General features: G+C 48.1%; 1 protein-coding gene across 9 annotated transcripts in view; it reads right to left on the bottom strand.

The window, feature by feature from the left end:
* The window catches only part of LOC146179013 (uncharacterized), a 449427-nt gene that overhangs the window by 91209 nt on the left and 339168 nt on the right, over positions 1–19050 (bottom strand). The window contains exon 1 of one of the 9 annotated variants that reach the window (XM_084578710.1): positions 17109–17961. The exons of 6 other annotated variants lie outside the window; for them this stretch is intronic. In XM_084578710.1, coding sequence (XP_084434836.1) covers positions 17109–17117 — 9 coding nt within the window. In that variant the 5' untranslated portion in view covers positions 17118–17961. Of the gene's footprint in view, positions 1–849; positions 1027–1080; positions 1151–17108; positions 17962–19050 lie in introns of those variants that run through there. 2 more of the 9 variants (XM_084578707.1, XM_084578706.1) reach the window with 2 other exon arrangements.

The following is a 19050-nucleotide window of genomic DNA, read 5'->3' on the forward strand; positions in this document are numbered from 1 at the left end:
TTAAATGTAAATGTTATGTATTCGGCAGCTGTGCAATGCAAAGGTAAATAATACAAGTGTTGCCAGGGTAGGAACCATCAGGAAGACCTCCTAAGTTAATGCAACTTCAAAACAAGCTTAGAACTAAGGCAGCAGAATAAAACATTTAAATAACAGACAAAAGCTAAGAGCACGAATTAATTAAAGGGGTAAATAATAAGTTGTCAATATATAAAGTTCGTTTAGTTGTAACAATCGGCACAAAACTACCGATCCCGCCCATAGTCTTCGCTGTTAAAGGACAATCACTCCTTATCCAATATTCGAACCCTAGCCACTGTCTGATTAAAGAAGTCGCCCTAGATTAACTAAGTTAACATGTAGTTTCTCTAACACAGAAGCTCATTGTATACGGTTGCCCATTATAATTTTTTTCGTATCCAATTTATTTTATCTGCGGGTCTCTAATTTTCACCGGAAGGATGTTTCTTGTGTTGATTCGGGATCCAGTACTCATCCAGTTAGACTAGATTACTGCTAAGGACGCATATTACTCGCCAGCGCCCGCCACCACCCCCCCCACCAGAACCTGTTACTAGTGCTACAGTACTCATCCAGTTAGACTAGATTACTGCTAAGGACGCATATTACTCGCCAGCGCCCGCCACCGCCCCCCCACCAGAACCTGTTACTAGTGCTACATAATGTCGCGGTACGTGTGAATAGCACTTGGAGCAAGAAAGGGGGATACGTGATTAAATATGTCCCTGTGTAAGGGCGCTCGACAGCACCGAAGAGGAAACCTGTTGGAAGGTTTTGTCCTTGGCCCCACCTCATCAAAAAACCACGGGCAGCAAAGCATGCATATACCTTGTTACGGAGCAGAAGCGTTCGGCGCTCTCCAACCAATAAATTGCACGGAGTGTTCGCTTTCCGGAAGCAAGGTATGCATTGGTGCGTACAGCGTTTCCGCGGTCTCTCGTAAAGAGTTTTGAAACATGGCGGGAGGGTAAAGGAGGCGAACGTGCACATAGGCGGCGCGCGCTCGTCTATAGTACCTGTGTGTATACGCTCGCTTCGCAACAGTCAGTTGTCACTCACCGAAAGAAAATGCTGCCGTATACGCATATACCGCCAAGCAAGCCAACAGCTACAGTGTATCGTCGAGATCGCGACACAATAAGCCACCAGACGTTGTAGCCAGCAGAACTTTTGAGACATGCTAATAAAACGGAAAGAAGTCAAACGCTGGCGCTTTTGTTAAGTTTTGATTTTTCTTTTTTCTTCTTCGCTCTGCTCTAGCTTTGCGACGTGATGGACGATCGCCTTCTCGAGGCATTGTTTGGCGGTTTCAGCTTGTTCACTGTGTGTTTTCTTTTGTATCTTCGCTGCTTGGAGTTGTTTTGTATTTGCGCTGTGCAACAGTTTTACAAGGAAAGCTCGCAGAAAAAAACGCCACCAAGGCAGCAGAGAGACAAGCAAGACAGGGAAAGCGAAAGAGAGAGAGTGAGAGTGAAAAGACAGAGTGCGATGGAGCCCTATCGAAGGGCAGACGTGCTGCTAGACGTGTTCGATTTTTTTTTTCGTCCCTCGTCATTGTTATTATCGTTATTATTCGCTCTCGCACTCGGCGAGGGGGGTCACCAGACAGAAATGCGCCTGGAGGCGCGTCTAGAAACATTCGACCTTGCCTTTGTCTTAATGTTTTATGTAGAGCTTTTTTTTTTTATTTTCTAGTGCCAGACTCTGCTCGCGTAGCATTTATGCCTATACGGCGAGCCCGTCTGGAAGCTCCAGACAATATCCATGCGTCATTTTTTTTTTTTTTTAATAAAATTTCGGTTATGATGTCGTCCTTAGGAACAGCGCAGGCGCGCAGCGGCGCGCCGAAATGTCCATTAACTAGTAAGGCTCTTGAGATGAACGTAGTTTTACAGTATTAATAACAAAAAGTTCGATCTCAGCTTTATGCGTCATGAACTTGTAAGTCCAGTTTTATAATGTGGATGCCAAACTCAAAAGAAAAAAAAAACCGAAACAATCATATTGGACTCGGTAATTTCCAACTAGTTTACACTAGACTAGACCGAAAGAGTGACGCACCAGGTGATTATACGTATTAGCTTAATGATATATGGAAGAATAGTTAGCGTCAGTGAACGCGATATTTAGAGAGGGCTACAATTGTTACGAATATATAATGTACTCGCCATTTATCGGAAGTTCGGAGACAATATACTGCTCGGCCTACACAGCCACTGGGGTCAACGTACGACAGTCTCCTTCTTCTAAATGACAGATCATGACTATACGAATGTCATGTCTCTTGTTGCTCAGTGTAGCGGCATTCTGATTTTAATTCATTTTGTGAACGAACGGCAGATTTCATTTGATCCTGAAATGCATAGCATTTAGAGTAACATAAAAAACGCAGGTCGAAAAACGGTACGAAACATGGTCAGGCACTAGTGTTCCTGGTTGCGTCTCGTGGTGAAGGGTGGCTGTTCCTGGCCCTACGGGGCTGGGACAGTAGGTAAACGCCGCTTGCGGCGGGGGCTAGCCAGCCACCAATTTTTTATCTGTTGTAGGCCGTCATTGCACCCGCCACCACTTCAGTGGTGGACGACGGCTGTTGTTGCGGCGCGCGTCGTTCTCTCCCTCTTTCTTTTCTTTCTTCTCTGTTTTCTCTTCTGTCTGCACGAGGCAGCGGAGGTGGCTCAGCTACAGAGCCAGTAGCAGGCCCGTGCATTTTCTTTTCCTTCTTCCTATAGCCACAACAACAACAACATCTGGCTGCGTCTCAAGACGTTTCTAACGTTGTTTATGGTTGGTTGGTTGGTTTGTGGGGTTTAACGTCCCAAAGCAACTCAGGCTATGAGAGACGCCGTAGTGGAGGACTCCGGAAATTTCGACCACCTGGGGTTCTTTAACGTGCACTGACATCGCACAGCACACGGACGCCTTGCTTTTCGCCTCCACCGAAAAGTTGCAATTCTAAATGCACAGCGAATTTTCTGCGATCTTCCACACAGTTATACGCCTACGAGTATAGATCACCACAATTTCCGCACAAGACTATCGAAAACAACGGATTCCAATTATCGAGACTCAACAACGTTAGATAACGAGAAAGCAGTAGGCACCTGTACTATGAAAAAAAAAATGTATTGCTCCTATTTTAATTATGTGCCTTCTCCAAGAGTGGCTATGGATACAGATCTTCAACTTTGTGAAGGTCAGCGCGATGCAACAGTTTTTAGAGTACAGCAAAACGGAGCACCGAAGCCTGAAATTGCGACTATGCCAGTGTGTGTCTGTTTAAAAGTAAGAGTATAGCGTTTGAAACAGTTTCAATCGCTAATCTTACTTTTACCAAGATATATAGCTGTACAGCTTTAGCCGAAGTATATTTCAATAGCCTCGGGTGGTCCCGATATTTTGCAGTCGTGGGTAAAATAGTTCTGTATTATGACATTTTTGTAAGCTCTACGCTAATATCTCAGAGCAGTCATTAATACAGGACAATGCATAAGACGCATATTTAAGAAATTGCATACACGACATAAAAAACTATTTCAATCAGAACTTCAAATAGTCTCACGGTGAAAAAAAAAAAAAGTGGCAAAAAAATGGGGCTATTTTGTCGCCTAGGAGTCCCAGGCTTGGAAGGCTACTCGGAACGTCTGTTCAAAGGTGATGACGTGGGACTGTCTTCCAACGAGATTTCGGGTGCAAAAATGAGTTTTTTTTTTTCACCCCTTATAAAACCCAAAAAAGTCACATCACAGCCTTTGTCAAAAGCTTAGAGCCCAAACCCCGAAGTGGCGTTCCTGCAGCATTTATGGAAATACCTGCTGTTATAGAGGGTAGGGCAAGAATCGTGCCTTCAGGAGATTCGGCACTATGAAAATGCATTAGGAGCCACGCTGCGTGCCTCAGAAGCAAACCCCTTGGGCTTTAAACCTTTGACAATGACTGCGCATCACAAATTATCAATGCACGCGCTGGCTGCAAAATACGTGTGCGTGCACAAAAACTGCAGTGTGCATCGCCTCATCGCTGCAGAGGCGTGCGGCAAAGCCCTCGAGGTGCTCCTACACGTGCCGACTTCTCTCGGGCTGCTATTTCCTCGACCCGCAAGCGCCTGCTGCTGCTCGGCTGGCTCAATGCTCTCGCCCTTCCTCATCCTCCTCTTCACGCCCTCGGCACGCCACCCTCCCTCTTCCAATCCGAAACGGGACTCCTTTAACGTCACGAGGACTGAGGGTAGGCGATGACGCCATCTTACAACGCTCGCGCGCGTCGCAGAGGGGTGGAAAGGGCGGCAGAGATAGAGAGATGTGGGAGGCCCGCCTCGGGACTCTATCTCTCTCCCTCCTCCTGCATATCTTTCTAACTATCTCTTCCATCGTTCCAGCAGCGCACGATTCTTTTAACCTACCATGCCCTCGAGCATCGCTCGGTGCCGCGACCGAGTGGCAAAGACGGCTGAGGCTGCCTCGACAGGGTGTGATATAGTTTCCGCATTGGGGCGTCGGCGTTTGCTGTCTTTATGTCCCTTTCAACGTCTCTCTCTCTCTCCTCGAGCCGCCGCCTCACCACTGGCAGGCGTTGGTCGGACAGGGAGGGAACGAAGAACTACCGAGCCTGACGATTCACCGGCCCCCATTGGTGGGAGGAATGGCACGTGCGGCGGTGTGCTTACGTTCAAGTCAAGCGGTGACCCCCTAAGAAGCACCGACCCAGTGTAGTGGCCCACTTGTTGGCAACATTGGCGACGTTGCCTCCCCCTCTCGGTAGAACTTCGTATAAAGAAGTTTTCGCTTGTGCGTAAGCTACGGTCTCTTCTTCAGTCTCGAAGAGAGCTAGACGCCGCACACGGCAGAGCGATGGTTTTACGTACCTCGGAGTTCAGCTATAGCACACTACCATTAGCGTGTAACAAAGCTGAGAGAAAGAAAAAGGGCAGTAATAATGTTTAGGGAATGGCAGGTTGAATACGCTCCACATGGGTAAAATGGTTTATACAATGAAAGAGCAGAGCAGTAAAAGGTTATGGTCGGTTTGTAGTCTGGAACGCGTCCATTGTGATTTTTTTTTCTTTTTTTCTGAGCAATGAATGACGTCTGCACTGAGCATACAGCTTGACGCTGAAGCCTGTATTAACAGTAAGTATACACCGACGACTGCCGTCAGAAAGGTGGAAAGCGAATTCAATTTCCCAAGCACAGTCGGGCGCTTTATAAGTAGCCATGTAACACGCCGTGGACACGTGTACCTAGCAACATTTGTCGGATCTTTTTTTTTCTTTCTTTTTTCTTCTTGCACGATGCAGCCATTCAGAAAAGGAAGAGGAAGCGACGTTGCGCGAAAAATGGTGAGTTACGTACTATTCAGTATAAATAAGGTTATAATTTGGAGGCCTTCTGCACGCGGTTCTCTTGCGGAAGGTGTACACTTGCGATTCGCCGGTACCCAGAACATATGGAGGAGTTTTACCGCACGAACAGTTCGGACGGCCTGGGCCTTTTGCGCATGCGCTTTTGGGGGTTTGCTGGAGCAGTGTACGGTAGCCGCATACCGTAGAGCTACGTTAAAACATCTATAGAGTGTTTATACAGTCAAACCCACCTACACAATACCGCTTAGAACAATGTGTCGGATATAGCAATACACCGTCAGCATTCCACGTTTTCTGCAATAAAATAAACTGCTTAAAATAATGCTGTCATATAGTTCTAGCGCCGGTACAGGCGTGAGAGCTGTGCAGCTAGACGATACAATGGGATAGAACCTCGTGAAAAAAAAGAAAAAGAAACGCTCATTGCGATATTGCCCATACTCATGAATATATAAAACGAATTGGGAAGAGGCTGCCATCAACACGGAGCTCCTGAGTATTAATACAATCTACATGAAATAATCGCCCCCTCAACCTCTTCCTGTCACCAAAGGGACAACTCAAGCAGTCATGGTATCACGGGAACCACCGAACATATATACGCAGCCGAGCGGCGCATTTTACAACAATCCCGTCCTACACACCTCAGACAGCTTACGATAGTGACGTCAAGGCTAGTACGTGGCAAGTGACGTCACTGACTAATTCCTTCTTAAAAGTGTGGGGTAAACCAATGGCTAAAAGCCAAGCAGGAAAATGACTCCGAAAAAAAAAAATTGTTACGAAGCACTACTCTTATGCAACCAATCGAAGTCAAATTGCAGATAGTAATATAACGTTAGTAAACGTTAATGAAGTCCACGGATGTCGCAATTGACTATTGCCGCTGGACATTTTGATGTACGCGCTGGTAACAACGTGTCCAGAGGAATGTTCACCTCGTTGCGCCTCCTTTCCGGTTTAGCTCCTGCCTACGCTGCAACGCTCGGCGTCGGTAAGCGAAATTTCTCGCCCAATATTTCTGTATTTAATGCAACCGTCAGCTGCATCTGCGAACGCGCGCGTTAATTTGACAAAGCCTCTGTTTAACCACGCTTTATGAACGAGTTTGCGTTGTCTATAGGGGTAGCCTGCCTCAATCGGCATCCAAGGTCATTGGAAGGTTAATTTGTATTCCACCTTCCCGCCTCAAATGACCAACCATGCAGAGTTGACAGCTCTCCTCCCAACTTTCTTATGTCATGAGGTTTCGTTAAGTGGCACAAACCATCAAAGAATCAGTGCTTAGCCATGTAAACTGCCGGCTACCACCTGCCACGTGGTATGCATGAACCTTCGCTGTAAGCGAGGTCAAAGGTCGATCCAGGAATAACTCGAAACTCGCAAATGAACGCAGTAGAGCGAAGTTCTAAAAAGATAAAAAGGAGGCAACGAGTTGTCCCTTACTCGCTAACACACGGCGACAGAGCCACCCGTGTTTCCTTTTGGAGGGACAATAAACGCCGCCTGTGAGGTCACTATTTTTTGCTCTTCGAGAAATGAGATGCACACGCAGAACAGCTCCTATATACTGCCTTGATCGACCGAGAAAAGCGCATCGTACTGACTGTTTGGTGCGGCTTATGGGGTTTGACATCCTAAAGAGACTCGGGTATGAAGAGACTCAGGGGTGATGAGGGTGTGAAGGAGGTCGGATAATTTCGACCACTTGGGAGTTGGGATCCTTTAGCTTGTACTGACAGCGCACAGCGCATAGGCATTCCACCTCCATCGAAATGCGGTTGTATATTGCCTCCACCTACGAAGTTTCCAGTGCGACTTCTAAAACCACACCCTTTGGTTTTTCTTACCTTAAAGCGCATAGCTTTACGTAGGTACTGGACGCTCTTCCTCGCAATTAAAAGGAAGCACGTTCCAGTGGTGAGAATGAACCCAGTCAGAGTGTGGCCTACATCAAGGCTGCCACCGAGGCAATCAGTTTCGAATGGCAATCACTAATAAAAATTAATCGCCGTATCACTGAGACAATGCTAGAGTGGCAACTGACCCCCTAATAAAGCATGGAACGTGAAAATGCAAAAAAAAAAAAAGTTTTTCTCGTAACTTGGAGTTTGAAGACAAGGCCATCGCTGGCAGCAAGAAACAGTTTCGAACAAGAGTGACTTCTTGGCGGTGATACGAAGTCGCGCCAGAACAGATGACGGGCGGGACAAGGAGAGGAACTAAGAAGGAGCTTGATTGTTTACAGAGCTCTCGGGTAAAAACCATTATGGCCCTTATGCCTGACACCTACGACCTCCATGCGGGCGGCAAGTAGCACTTAATGGCCCGCCTCGAGGCCGACGCGCCGTGGTTTACCGGCTTTGCTTGCAATTAAGGTGGCGCGATATATGCGTGTGCCAGGCGATATATTATCTTAGTGCCAGAAAAGGACAGAGCATGTTACATTCCACACATTTTCAGCTATTTTCCTCAGTACAGCAGGTAGATGACACTCTTGTTTACTGGTGGCCTGACTATAATTCGCGTCTTTCAGTCCCACTGGCTATAAAAATATTTAATTAAACAAATAAATTAACTTAATTAAATAAAAATTACTCCGACCTTCACTCGACTCAAACCGATTAAGAAGGGCGAAAGCACTGTTAGCATGGTTTGGTATGGTCTTGCATGGAGATTTAGTGGCTATAAAAATATTTAATTAAACAAATTAATTAACTTAAATAAAAATTACTCGGACCATCACTGCGCTCAAACCGATTAAGAGGAGCGAAAGCACTGTTAGCATGGTTTGGTATGGTCTTGCATGCAGATTTAGTGGCTATAAAAATATTTAATTAAACAAATTAATTAACTTAAATACAAATTACTCGGACCTTCACTGCGCTCAAACCGATTAAGAGGAGCGAAATCACTGTTAGCATGGTTTGGTATGGTCTTGCATGGAGATTTAGAAGTGAGAAACTCTCAAAAATATTGAAAAAGTGTTAAATTCTCCTCTAGTTGGATTAATTTGTTGAGAAATGGAACGGTGCAGTATACCTGGTTTCACTTCTCCTACACTTACAATTGACGGCTTGCAATTCGAGGTGCATAGGCCATCGGTTCGAATCCCTCTGGCAAACTAGCTTCCAACTGGACTAACAAATGCATAGTAAATGGGAAGCGACACGGTATATGACAACCACCCCGAGAGCCGCACAAAGAGCCGCTACGCCCCAATTCAACTGCGAATTAACTTTATATGGCAAGTAAAGTTTTCGCCTTAATAAATTAGTTACGAGGAAATTGAAGGCTCAGTAACTTTCACTATCATTCAATGGACACCTCAACCGCGCAGTGCAAAAAGTAACGAAAGAGGGACTCCACTAAGGAAGAGAGGAATATGCGTCGCAGTGCAGTGCGAGTCCAATGACACCATTTGTATTTTGCCTGCAACAAAACATCCGCACGATTTTATACCATGGCCTCATATGCCAGGCAGCCGAAGACCGTTAACAGCTGAGATGGCTGGTGGCACGAGTGGAGCTAGGGCCCCGGACTAGGGGCTCCACTTGGGAGGCAGATATATATCGACAATAAACTTGTTTATTCCTTCTCCTCTAGTTGAGCCATAGCAGCGGCCGCAACAGATTCCGACAAGCAGGACTGATTGACCTACTCGATGAACGAAAGGGGCGCCCAGAAAAGCGGCCTCAATAATAGTGACGACTTTATACTTAATATCATCTCACGTTATTGTCGAAATATAGTCCATGAGAATACGTACCCCGCAAAAGAATAATAAAATAACAGGTTCCAACGGCGTAAATAGCTGTCAGGAAATGAGACCATACCTAAGCTTAGAAGGTGGTTGGTGATTTATGGCGCTTAACGTCCCGAAACGACTCAGGCAGTGAAAAACGCCGCAGTGGAGGGCTCCGAGAATTTCGACCACCTGGAGTTCTTCAAGGTGCACAGACATCGCACAGCACACGGGTGCCTATAGCTTTTAGCCTCCGTCGCAAAGCGACCGCCGCTGCCGGTATTCGATCCCGCGTCCTTGGTGGGTTCGAACGCCCTAACCAATGAGCCACCACGGAGGGCAAGCTTAAAAGACAGACAGGTGTTAATTTTTTTTTTTATTTTCTTTTAATTATTGGCGGATATCAAACATTAAACGCTAGAACCGAAAGGATACCAGATGCTTCACTGCTCACTGTCGACCAGCGCGCCATGCAGACTGACACTCATGCCCCATTTTTCTGCCTCGCCCGCATAGGCGCAATAACGCGAATCTTGACTCAGCCCGCTGTTGCCCATCCAGACATTATTTCATAGAGCTCGTCTAACCGGCGAGACGGCAAGGACGCTAAGCGACCGAGAAAGCGCATTGGAAAGACAACGAGAGGGATGGGGCGGCGAACAATAAGAGCAATATACATTGAATTACACTATAACTCAAACGCCCTCCTTTTTTCTTTTCTTCGTTTGTTTCTTCCCTTTTCCATTCTTAGAAAGAGGGTTGTCTAGAACCGTTCCGGAGCTGTCTAGCCGCGCCAGCGCAGTTGGTGGAGGCACGCACGCACGTCTGGCACGGCGACGACCAAAGTGAACGCAGCCAACAATAACAACTACAGCAAGCAAAAGCGGCGTCTGGAGAGGCGCAAGTGCGCAACGCTCGGCGTATGTATGGAAGATGGGGAAACAGAGAAATAAAAGCGAACGGAAGACAAAAAGAATACATATACTCCGCGCGAATGAGGTGACGACGAAGCTCGCTCGGCTGCTGCATATGCATTGCGGTCCCTTCTTGCAAGGATGCATTGTGCCCGTAGCGACGGGAGCAAGACGAGTATACATTTCCAGGAATCGGCCTATGCATAACGCTCCTATTTTTTGCTGTTTTTATTGTTGTTGGCGATGACGCACGGACACCGATGAAGCGGGCGTATATCGCACGCACATCCTTTCCTTTCGTGCCATTGTTACGGCTGCGTTAACCACTGTGCATTTCTGCGGGCCGCATTGTCGGACAGAGACAAGCATAGGCATGCGCAAGCTGAAGCGGTTCGCTCCGCACGCCGTCCCTCTTTCCCTTCTTACTCGATCACGGCTAGACAAAACAAATCTTACTAAGAGACACCGCGCATCGCATTTGCGAACACGTATACAATGGTAACGTTCTTATTTCGACAAATGACATCAGCTGAAGCAGCGAGAGGATTAGTTTGGTTTGGGTTATGGGCTTCAACGTTCAAAGCGATTCAGGTTGAGAGACGCCGTAGTGGAGGGCTCCGGAAATTTAGACCACTTGGAGTTTTTTAACGTGCACTGACATCGCACAGCACACGGGCGCCTTCCCACATGCAGGAAATTTCCTACGGTATTTTATGATCGTGCTCTGCTATTCGCTGTCGGCAGCCTTCTCTCTTCTCTGAGTATACCAGTCAAATGTAGTTGCCAGTACTAAGGTTAGTTTTACGGAGACCTGAGCCCTTATTCCGAGTTCGCGTCGTTATCGAAGTGTCGCTATCTCACGTGACCTCGAGTCATCTGATTGGTCGAAACGCCGAAACCGGGTGGTGCCACTACGGAACCGGAAGAGGTAGCAACATCGTGTTCCGGCGTTTCCACCAATAAGGTGACTAGACGTCGGGGAGTTAGCGACACTTTCGATAACGACGCAAACTCGGAATGCGGGCCCTGTACTCAGTCTGAATGCAACTTTATTGACAAAACCTCTAAAACATGTGCGAGATTGAAAAGTTTGCAACTGTTGCCGTGTTTATAGCATAAAGAGTCGTTTTCTCTTGAGTTTATCTATTTGCCGTCGTTGAGCACTTGGTAGCTGTATGCAACGTACACGGCAGAGAAAACAAGCTTAAGAGAATTGCATGAAAGACGGAGTGATCGACGTGCAGAATACTGAGGTTCCAAGCAACCGCCAGTTAACACCGCAAGAAAACCCAGAAATGTTTAACACCTGATCGGTGACAATGTTTGTGAGGCGTACTTCAACTATTTGGATTTACCAGATATTTCGAGGAAAGTGTAGCGGAACGTGTCCTACTGGGGGAAAATTGCAAAGACGCACAAGGGATTTCCGCGCATATAGTCTTGCAAGGAATCGCCATTCTCATCGACGTACTGGGAAGACTGCGTAAGCGTGAACATCGGACGATCGCCACACGCGAGCATTGCTGTTAACGCCAACACAAACCAAAACACAGTTACGTACAGACGCCCACGTAACATGAACACGTCATTAATGCCTGCATTCTCTGGGCAGCAGTGCGCAGGGCTACGTCATACGCGTGTACCTGTTGGAAGTTGTTCGCACGTGTTCGGGCAACCGACTCTGCCTACCACTGGGGTACACCTCCCTCGCACGTCAGGGTTCGGGAGACCAACCCCGAACACACATTCGGGAGTACGAGAGCATGTGGAGGGTACGCGAAGCTACCAGCTAAGGCATCGTGGTGACATAGCATCTGTAATAAAGAACACGCACGAAAAAGAAAGAACACTAAATGTTTTTTAACTATTCTATGATTCAGTCAACACCAGCCGAACCGCGACTTCGCGATGACTTTCTGTTCAGTCACCGCGAGGCACTCGGGTCAGGCCAGCGGCCAAATCAGGGGCCTTGCACACACATACGACGCGATCTGGAGGTGATTATTTAGGGACAACCTATATACGCGGATCAAGGAGCTTTAACGCTGCCTATACTTCTGCAACAAGGCTGAACGAAATATATCAGTTCCACAAGCCCCCTGGTTCCTGCAACCTGCACACCGCCTTTACACCGAACAGAATAATGAACCTATTACCCGTCGGCCGGCCTCGGCGGCCACTTTTCGATGGAGGCGAAAAGCAAGGCGCCCGTGTGCTGTGCGATGTCAGTGCACGTTAAAGAACCCCAGGTGGTCGAAATTTCCGGAGTCCTCCACTACGGCGTCTCTCATAGCCTGAGTTGCTTTGGGACGTTAAACCCCACAAACCAACCTATTACCCGTCGGCAAATACGTAACGGCTCTGTTTCGCCTAAACAACAGCGGCAACCTTCAGTTCTCTCAGAGTTGTCCGCGCAAAACACGACGCCACGTCATTCTATCTTTATTCCGCGCCGATTGGAGCGGCTGTCCTTTTTGGTGTCCTCGCGTTGCTCGTTCTATCACCTTATCGCTACCTTCACTGCCGCCTCCTCGCGCAAACGAGTGAAAACACAACTCCCATTTGCGCCCGACGAGCGCGAGACTATTTGTTTCTTGGTGTCGTGTGTGGGTTTCTTTCCCCCATCTGGAATGAGTTGCTTTTTATTTAGTTTGGTTTGTGGGGTTTAACGTCCCAAAGCGACTCAGGCTATGAGAGACGCCGTAGTGGAGGACTTCGGAAATTTCGACCATCCTGGGATTCTTTAACGTGCACTGACATCGCACAGCACACGGGCGTCTTGCTTTTCGCCGCCATCGAAAAGCGGCCGCCGAGGCCGGGATTCGATCCCGCGCCCTTGGGAACAGTAGTCGAGCGCCGTAATTACTGCGCCACCCCGGCTTTTTATTTGAAACTCAAGTCCCAAACAAATGGTTGTCTACCAATGTTTCACTTAAATGCTAATCATGGTATTCCATCGTTCTAAACAGCGAACCAGCCATAACCGCATAAAAAAATGCAGGTGGCCTTACCAGCGCATATCACTGCGATAGGTTCGCGTTGCGAGACTGTTAACAGGTCGGTACATACCCCACCATTCGTAGGCGGCTCAAATTCTGCACAACCATGGACAGTGTAAAAAATCAGAATAGAAAGTTTTAATACGGAAGTGAGCACGTCCGTCAAGACGTTTTAATAATCTGGTAGATGGCAGCGAACATTTGCTTGAGAAGAGATAATGGACGGGATGACTCGGACAACGAAAAACAACCAACCAGGTAACGAAACAATTCAAATCATTCTAAATTAATAACAGTTTATCACTGAGGGGGTTACTAGTGCAGTCGGGAGAGAATGAATAATTAAAGCATAATTTTTCGCGTGTTTCGGCAAATATTTTTGCACCTATGGCTGTGCATTGCTAACCATGTTTCAACTTTTCATTTCAAATTTGCGGCTTTAAAACGAGATACCGAGATTTTCTTTTAATGTCTCTTGCAGTGCACTTTCGCCTCTATCGAAAAGCGGCCGCCGCGGCCGGGATTCGAACCCACATCCTTGGGCACAGCAGTTGAGCACACGGATCAATGCACCACCGCGATGGGGCGAGTTTTCGAAAGTCCTAACCTGCAGAGGAATATCCTGAAGACACGTGGAACACTGCGAATGTATAATACCCCATTTTCGGCGCTGCCCAGACGCAAATCCCCTGGACTCTTTTGTGACAAGTTTCATGAATCTTGTTCCCAAGGTATCGCTTAAACATTCTTCTGACATTCTGTTATAACACATCTCAGGCTGTAAAAGCGCTACAACACTTCTACAACCGCAGCTCGATAGTGCCAAGTTTCAAAGTTCCAATGATGCCACCTGTGAAGTGGGTGCGTACGGTAACGCCGCGTGGAATCTGCGACGATATTCCGTCCAACAGCTAAGGGGCGTTCACGGATAGACTCTATACAAATAATCTAAGGTTCCCCTTGGCACTTCGAAGCTGCACCAGCCGCACCTACAATGCAGGCAAATACGACTCTGCAGCGACCGCTGTTTCACATTATGTATATACACTACGCGCGTGACGTATTACATGAAATGTGTGCACACGTTTCGCCGTAGTTGGCCCTAGCGGGCCCTTAGACTCCACGTGTATGCAGAAGCTCACGTGGAAACCCCGCTGAATGACTGTCGGCCGAAGGTTTCATATGGTAAAGCAAGCGACTTGAAGTGAACTAAACAAACATGGAAGATGATGGAGTTTGCGTGGAGAGCATTGGCGCAGCTGCCTGGAGCAAGAACTAATGGCAAATGGGAGACGTCTTTGTCGAGCAGTGGACGGCGTTACGGGAAGGCGATAAAGATGGCGAAAAGCGAAGCGAGGCTTGGCAACCGCTTTGCAATTCAGAGTAGAAGCACATCCAAGGGAAGCACGAATAATCGGCACTAGCAAAACGTGGCGCAACCCCGGGATGAGTAATCATTTATAACTTTTCTCTTCTTTCTTTCTTTCCTGAGGCACATACTATCACCCGTAACACGTAGCTCTTGGTGGGGTGGGAGAGGCGGCAGAGAGAGAGAGAAAATTGGGGGAAAGGGAAGACAAACCACATAAAGACAAATGTACACCTGTTTGTTCGTAGCGGAACAAATAGAATAAAACCCTGAGGCTGACCCATAAATTTTAGCGCAGTGTACAGGATACCGAAAAAGTTTTCTGACGGCATTCTAGATCGAAGCGGATGCGACCATAACGAAACAGTAGACTCACTAGTTTCGCGTGAGAAAGTAAGTTAACTTGTTCAGGTGTCAAGCAGTATTCGTTAACGAATTGTTTTCTCCTATCCGGACGTCATGTTCAGTGAATGCGGACGGAAGTTGTTCGACGGCATCCAACGAGAACCAGCACGAACACCAAAGAAAGAGTGCAGCTTGTGTTACTACGCTGAACTGACGTATTAACTAAAAGCCCTTGGAGTCAGAAACGTAATCGGAGTACCCTACAAGTTTTCAGGTACCGCTGCGGCGTTAATTAAGGGGACGAAAACCCGTGTCGAGAACGGCTGACAGGCCATATCTGAAATATGTCTATCTGTCGCTTACAACATATAGGTAAATCCCAATCATATATCTGCAAAACGTTTCCGCTAATTTGCGAATAAGTACATAGAGAAATAAACAAGTGTTTGTTGCCGCATTGAGCCTCCACCACACTCGGCGAACTATTTTAGTAGTTAAACGAACCGTCAACAATACAAATCAAAAGGAACCACAATTTTGATGGAAGAATAGCGCAGAAAAGGAAGAGACACTTGAAGAACACACCACGAGCGCTTTCAAGTGTATCGTCCTTTTTCTGCGCTATTCTTCCTTCAAGATGAACCAGCACCAATATGCCCAACTTTTCGCTCTGCTTCAAGGAACCACGAACAAAACACAACTCTCAGTAGGTGACGAGAGAACGGCACAAGTAACCGCCAGCAAAGAATGCAAATGTACAACGGTGCTAGTCACTAAAGAGCCGGCAAGCGATTCATTTTGGTCCTACTCGTGAAGAGAGAACGGCATTGGGCGCCATTTTGGTTCCGGAAGAAGCCGGTCACGCCAGGGAGCACCCGCGCCCGGAATCCGAACGAATAGCAACAAGTTGCCGTGCCGGCGTTCTCAGTTCGTGTGTCAAACGCGCCCGCTGATTCCGCAAACGAAGACAAATCTGTCCGTACAAGCAACGTCATCAACCACTGAGTTTTGTAACTACACTGAGCTGGCAATGAAATAACGCTATTGCCCACGCAACTTGTTTCCAGCCAGTTCCGTACATAGTAGGATCGTGTTCATGCCTCGTCACTGGTTAGTCGTGCTTCAACAAACTGTCGTCTAGCGATAGTGTAGAATTTTCAAAGTCAACTAAAACTGCGTGTTGGAAAAGTTAGAAGTCATCCCAGGTGTCAGTCGGTCCGCTTAACATGACTGCCATTCATATCCACAATGCCGAGCCACAATGTCCATACGAGTAACATACGGGCAGTTGCATCTATTGGACCGCTGATGATTCTCTGTATTTCATTTGTACCTATCCCGAACAAGCACGATATACCACTTGCGTTATCGATATAAAGAAGCATAGTGATGCCTAAAAACTAAATGAAAAGACAAAAAAAAAGCAAAACTTTAGCAACAGCACAAACAAAAGCAAAGCACCCAAAGAAAGCACTACTTGAAACAAGGTACAGTAATCACTACTGGCCACACTGCGCGCCGTAAAATGCGTTATGCACAAAGGCGAGGACCCTTAAGCTGACTTGCCTTATATATACTACTTTGGCACGCTAACTAAGCAAAACTAAGCAAACGAGCCTTGGCTGACGAGGACGCCTTTTTCCGGGAAGCAATCAGATAGGGCAAGCATCTGCGCCTGGAAAGGAAGTGCTCCAAGGAAAATGTATGGTGCAATAGATCAGTACCCGTACGTACTGGATAACTATGATACCGTATGCGGTTCACATTTTCAACAAAAGCTTAATAGAAGCCAGACTTCAGACCAGGGAATTCGACCACGGTATGGTTGGTTGAAGAGAAGCATTCGCGTTTTTCGTTCCGAAGAGCGAGATATCGCCGCACGTGTTTAAAGTAGTTCCGACGAGATGATATTTCCAGTGAGGACAACCAGAATTATCTGCAAAAACTAGTGACAGAAGGTCGGCTTCGAGTTAAGTGTACAGTTCCTTATGTCAAATGCGGCATGCAGAAACTATATAGTATAACAAAAAGGAAACGTTGTGACTTCAACCGGTTTCTGCGAGTGGTTGGTTTCGTTTGCAACATGGCGCCCAAGATCTCACACTTATGCGAATCAGTGCATGGGGCGAAGTTCAAAGAAGTAATCACGAAGAAGTACGTGAAAAAAAGAAAGAAAGAAAGAAAGAAAGAAAGAAAGAAAGAAAGAAAGAAAGAAAGAAAGAAAGAAAGAAAGAAAGAAAGAAAGAAAGAAATGCAACCATGCAAGGCGATCGAAAATACATATATGTTGGACAAGTTGTTGGTGAATCTGGATGCGACTACGAACACGACAAATAGTCATCGAATGAACACTCACCAAAGTCATTTTGGAGGGGTAGGCAGAGGGCGCGAACGGGGCCCTCAAAATCACCAAGGTTGCCAGGGCAAACGGGTGAAATCCTTCTTCTTCATGAAAAATGTGTCACGGGCATCCACGCGCCACTTTCGGAGCGGACGAAAAAAAAAAGACAAGAAACTGGGACGACAATGTCGCAGGCACAGAAGAGGAGAAGAGGTGACGGTAGTAAGCGGAGTAATAACTTTACACGCACGCACGCACTAGAATAGCCACGCGGCCTGGCGACGTCCGTACGGCTACTACTAGCACCGGCACCGCTGGTAGTCGACGGAGTCCAGACAGCTGAAGCCACCACTGTCTGCCAGATGCCGACGTAATCGGGCGTGTGCACGAGTGGAGAGGCCGGGGACGAAACTGCACTGCACTGCACTACCTACGAGAACCGAGGGTCCCTTCAGCGCTGGCGAGGGCTGCCAATGCAGTAACCGAGGCGAAACACATCCGCGGCCAAAGCCGAGCTCCGTGTATTCTTTGCCGAGAGGAGCCACCACGACGAGTAATCGGCCGGTCAGTCAGTCTGTCATCGCCGCGCGCGTCCGTCACAGCAAAGCGCTGGGCTAGCTCCAGGAGAGGGCAGAAAGATGCTGTGTCGGTCACTTCGCAAGCCGCAGCCTAGGCCCGGAGTCGGAACACTCCTCCCTAGTAGCAGACGACGCGAACGGGAGCGCACAGACGGCCGTTGCTAGCAGACGACACCGCCACCGCAGCCGTTGCGAGGCTGCTGCGCGCACGCACACGCACGCACGAGGAACCGATGCGGGGCAGACCAACGCTAGGGGCAGAACGGGCGTTCAAACGAGCTCTGTCGGCCGCGGGGGAGAGAGCGTCGCGTCGGCGGCGGCGCATGCACTTTGCCGGAGAGAAACTTGTTTACGTGCACACACAGACAAACAGAACCGCGCGTGGAACGACAGAAGGAACGAGCGTCCGCGAGAAAGTAGAGAACACACGCGCGCCGCTTTGAGGAGGAGGAGGGATTGGCCTCTCCTTCGCAGCCGCCGGCGGGTGGATCGAGAGAGGAGAGACAAGAGAGGGGTGCAAAGGGAATGAGCAAAAGAGACAAAAGAAGGATTGCGAGGACAGGAAGAGAAGGAGGTTGCGTGTGGTAGAGAAGAGCAGAAAGAGAGAGATACAGAGAGACCCGTGCACCGGCTGCTGCTGTCTGTGCTGCTGTGGCCGAGAAACACCGTTGGCAAGTCGAGAGAGGCGACAGCTCGCAACAAGGCTGCGAGTGCAGGCCGGCAAGGCGAGAGCACAGGGAGAGAAGGCCTGTTTAGTAAACAACCTCGCTAAATTTAGCGGGTTGCGGGCCCACGACGGCAGCGCGGCAAACAACGCTGGGACACGCGCTGAACTTCCCTTGCCCCCGAGGCCAGGCTTCGCGCTCTCTATCAGCCTCTCTCTCTCTCGCATCTCAGGAACGAAAAAGAAATATACGGGCCTCCAACTTTTATTGCACTGCCTCGCACTCCTCACCTCCCCTCGACCTCAACCCCCCATCTCCTTCATACCTCACTGCAATTTAGTAGTGATTCTCGTATTTTACTATCTACCTCTCTCTCTCCAGGATGGCTGTCTCTGTCTTTCACTCTTTTCCTCTTACACGTAGAGACACACACGCGCGCATTCCCCTTTCCCCGGGGCCAGCGCGCACGCAAAAAGCGGCAACCTCGATACGTTTCCCGCTATAGCCGGGCTGCGTCGTTCCGAGGAGGTTGAACAAACAATGGCGAGGAGGGGCGGTGGGTGGGTTGCAAGCGCGCACAGAGAGAAAGGCCAGCTCGCAACAGCCAACAAAAAAACAAAAGAGAGTGGAAAGCAGCAAATGGCCGCTGCTGTCCCACGTCCGTTCCGGCTCCACAGTCGGCCACTGCTCCCTCCTTCCCCGATCGCTTCGTTT

This window comes from Amblyomma maculatum, chromosome 9, assembly GCF_055883805.1.
Source record: "Amblyomma maculatum isolate TAMU_Amacu chromosome 9, ASM5588380v1, whole genome shotgun sequence".
Classification (NCBI taxonomy): domain Eukaryota; kingdom Metazoa; phylum Arthropoda; class Arachnida; order Ixodida; family Ixodidae; genus Amblyomma; species Amblyomma maculatum.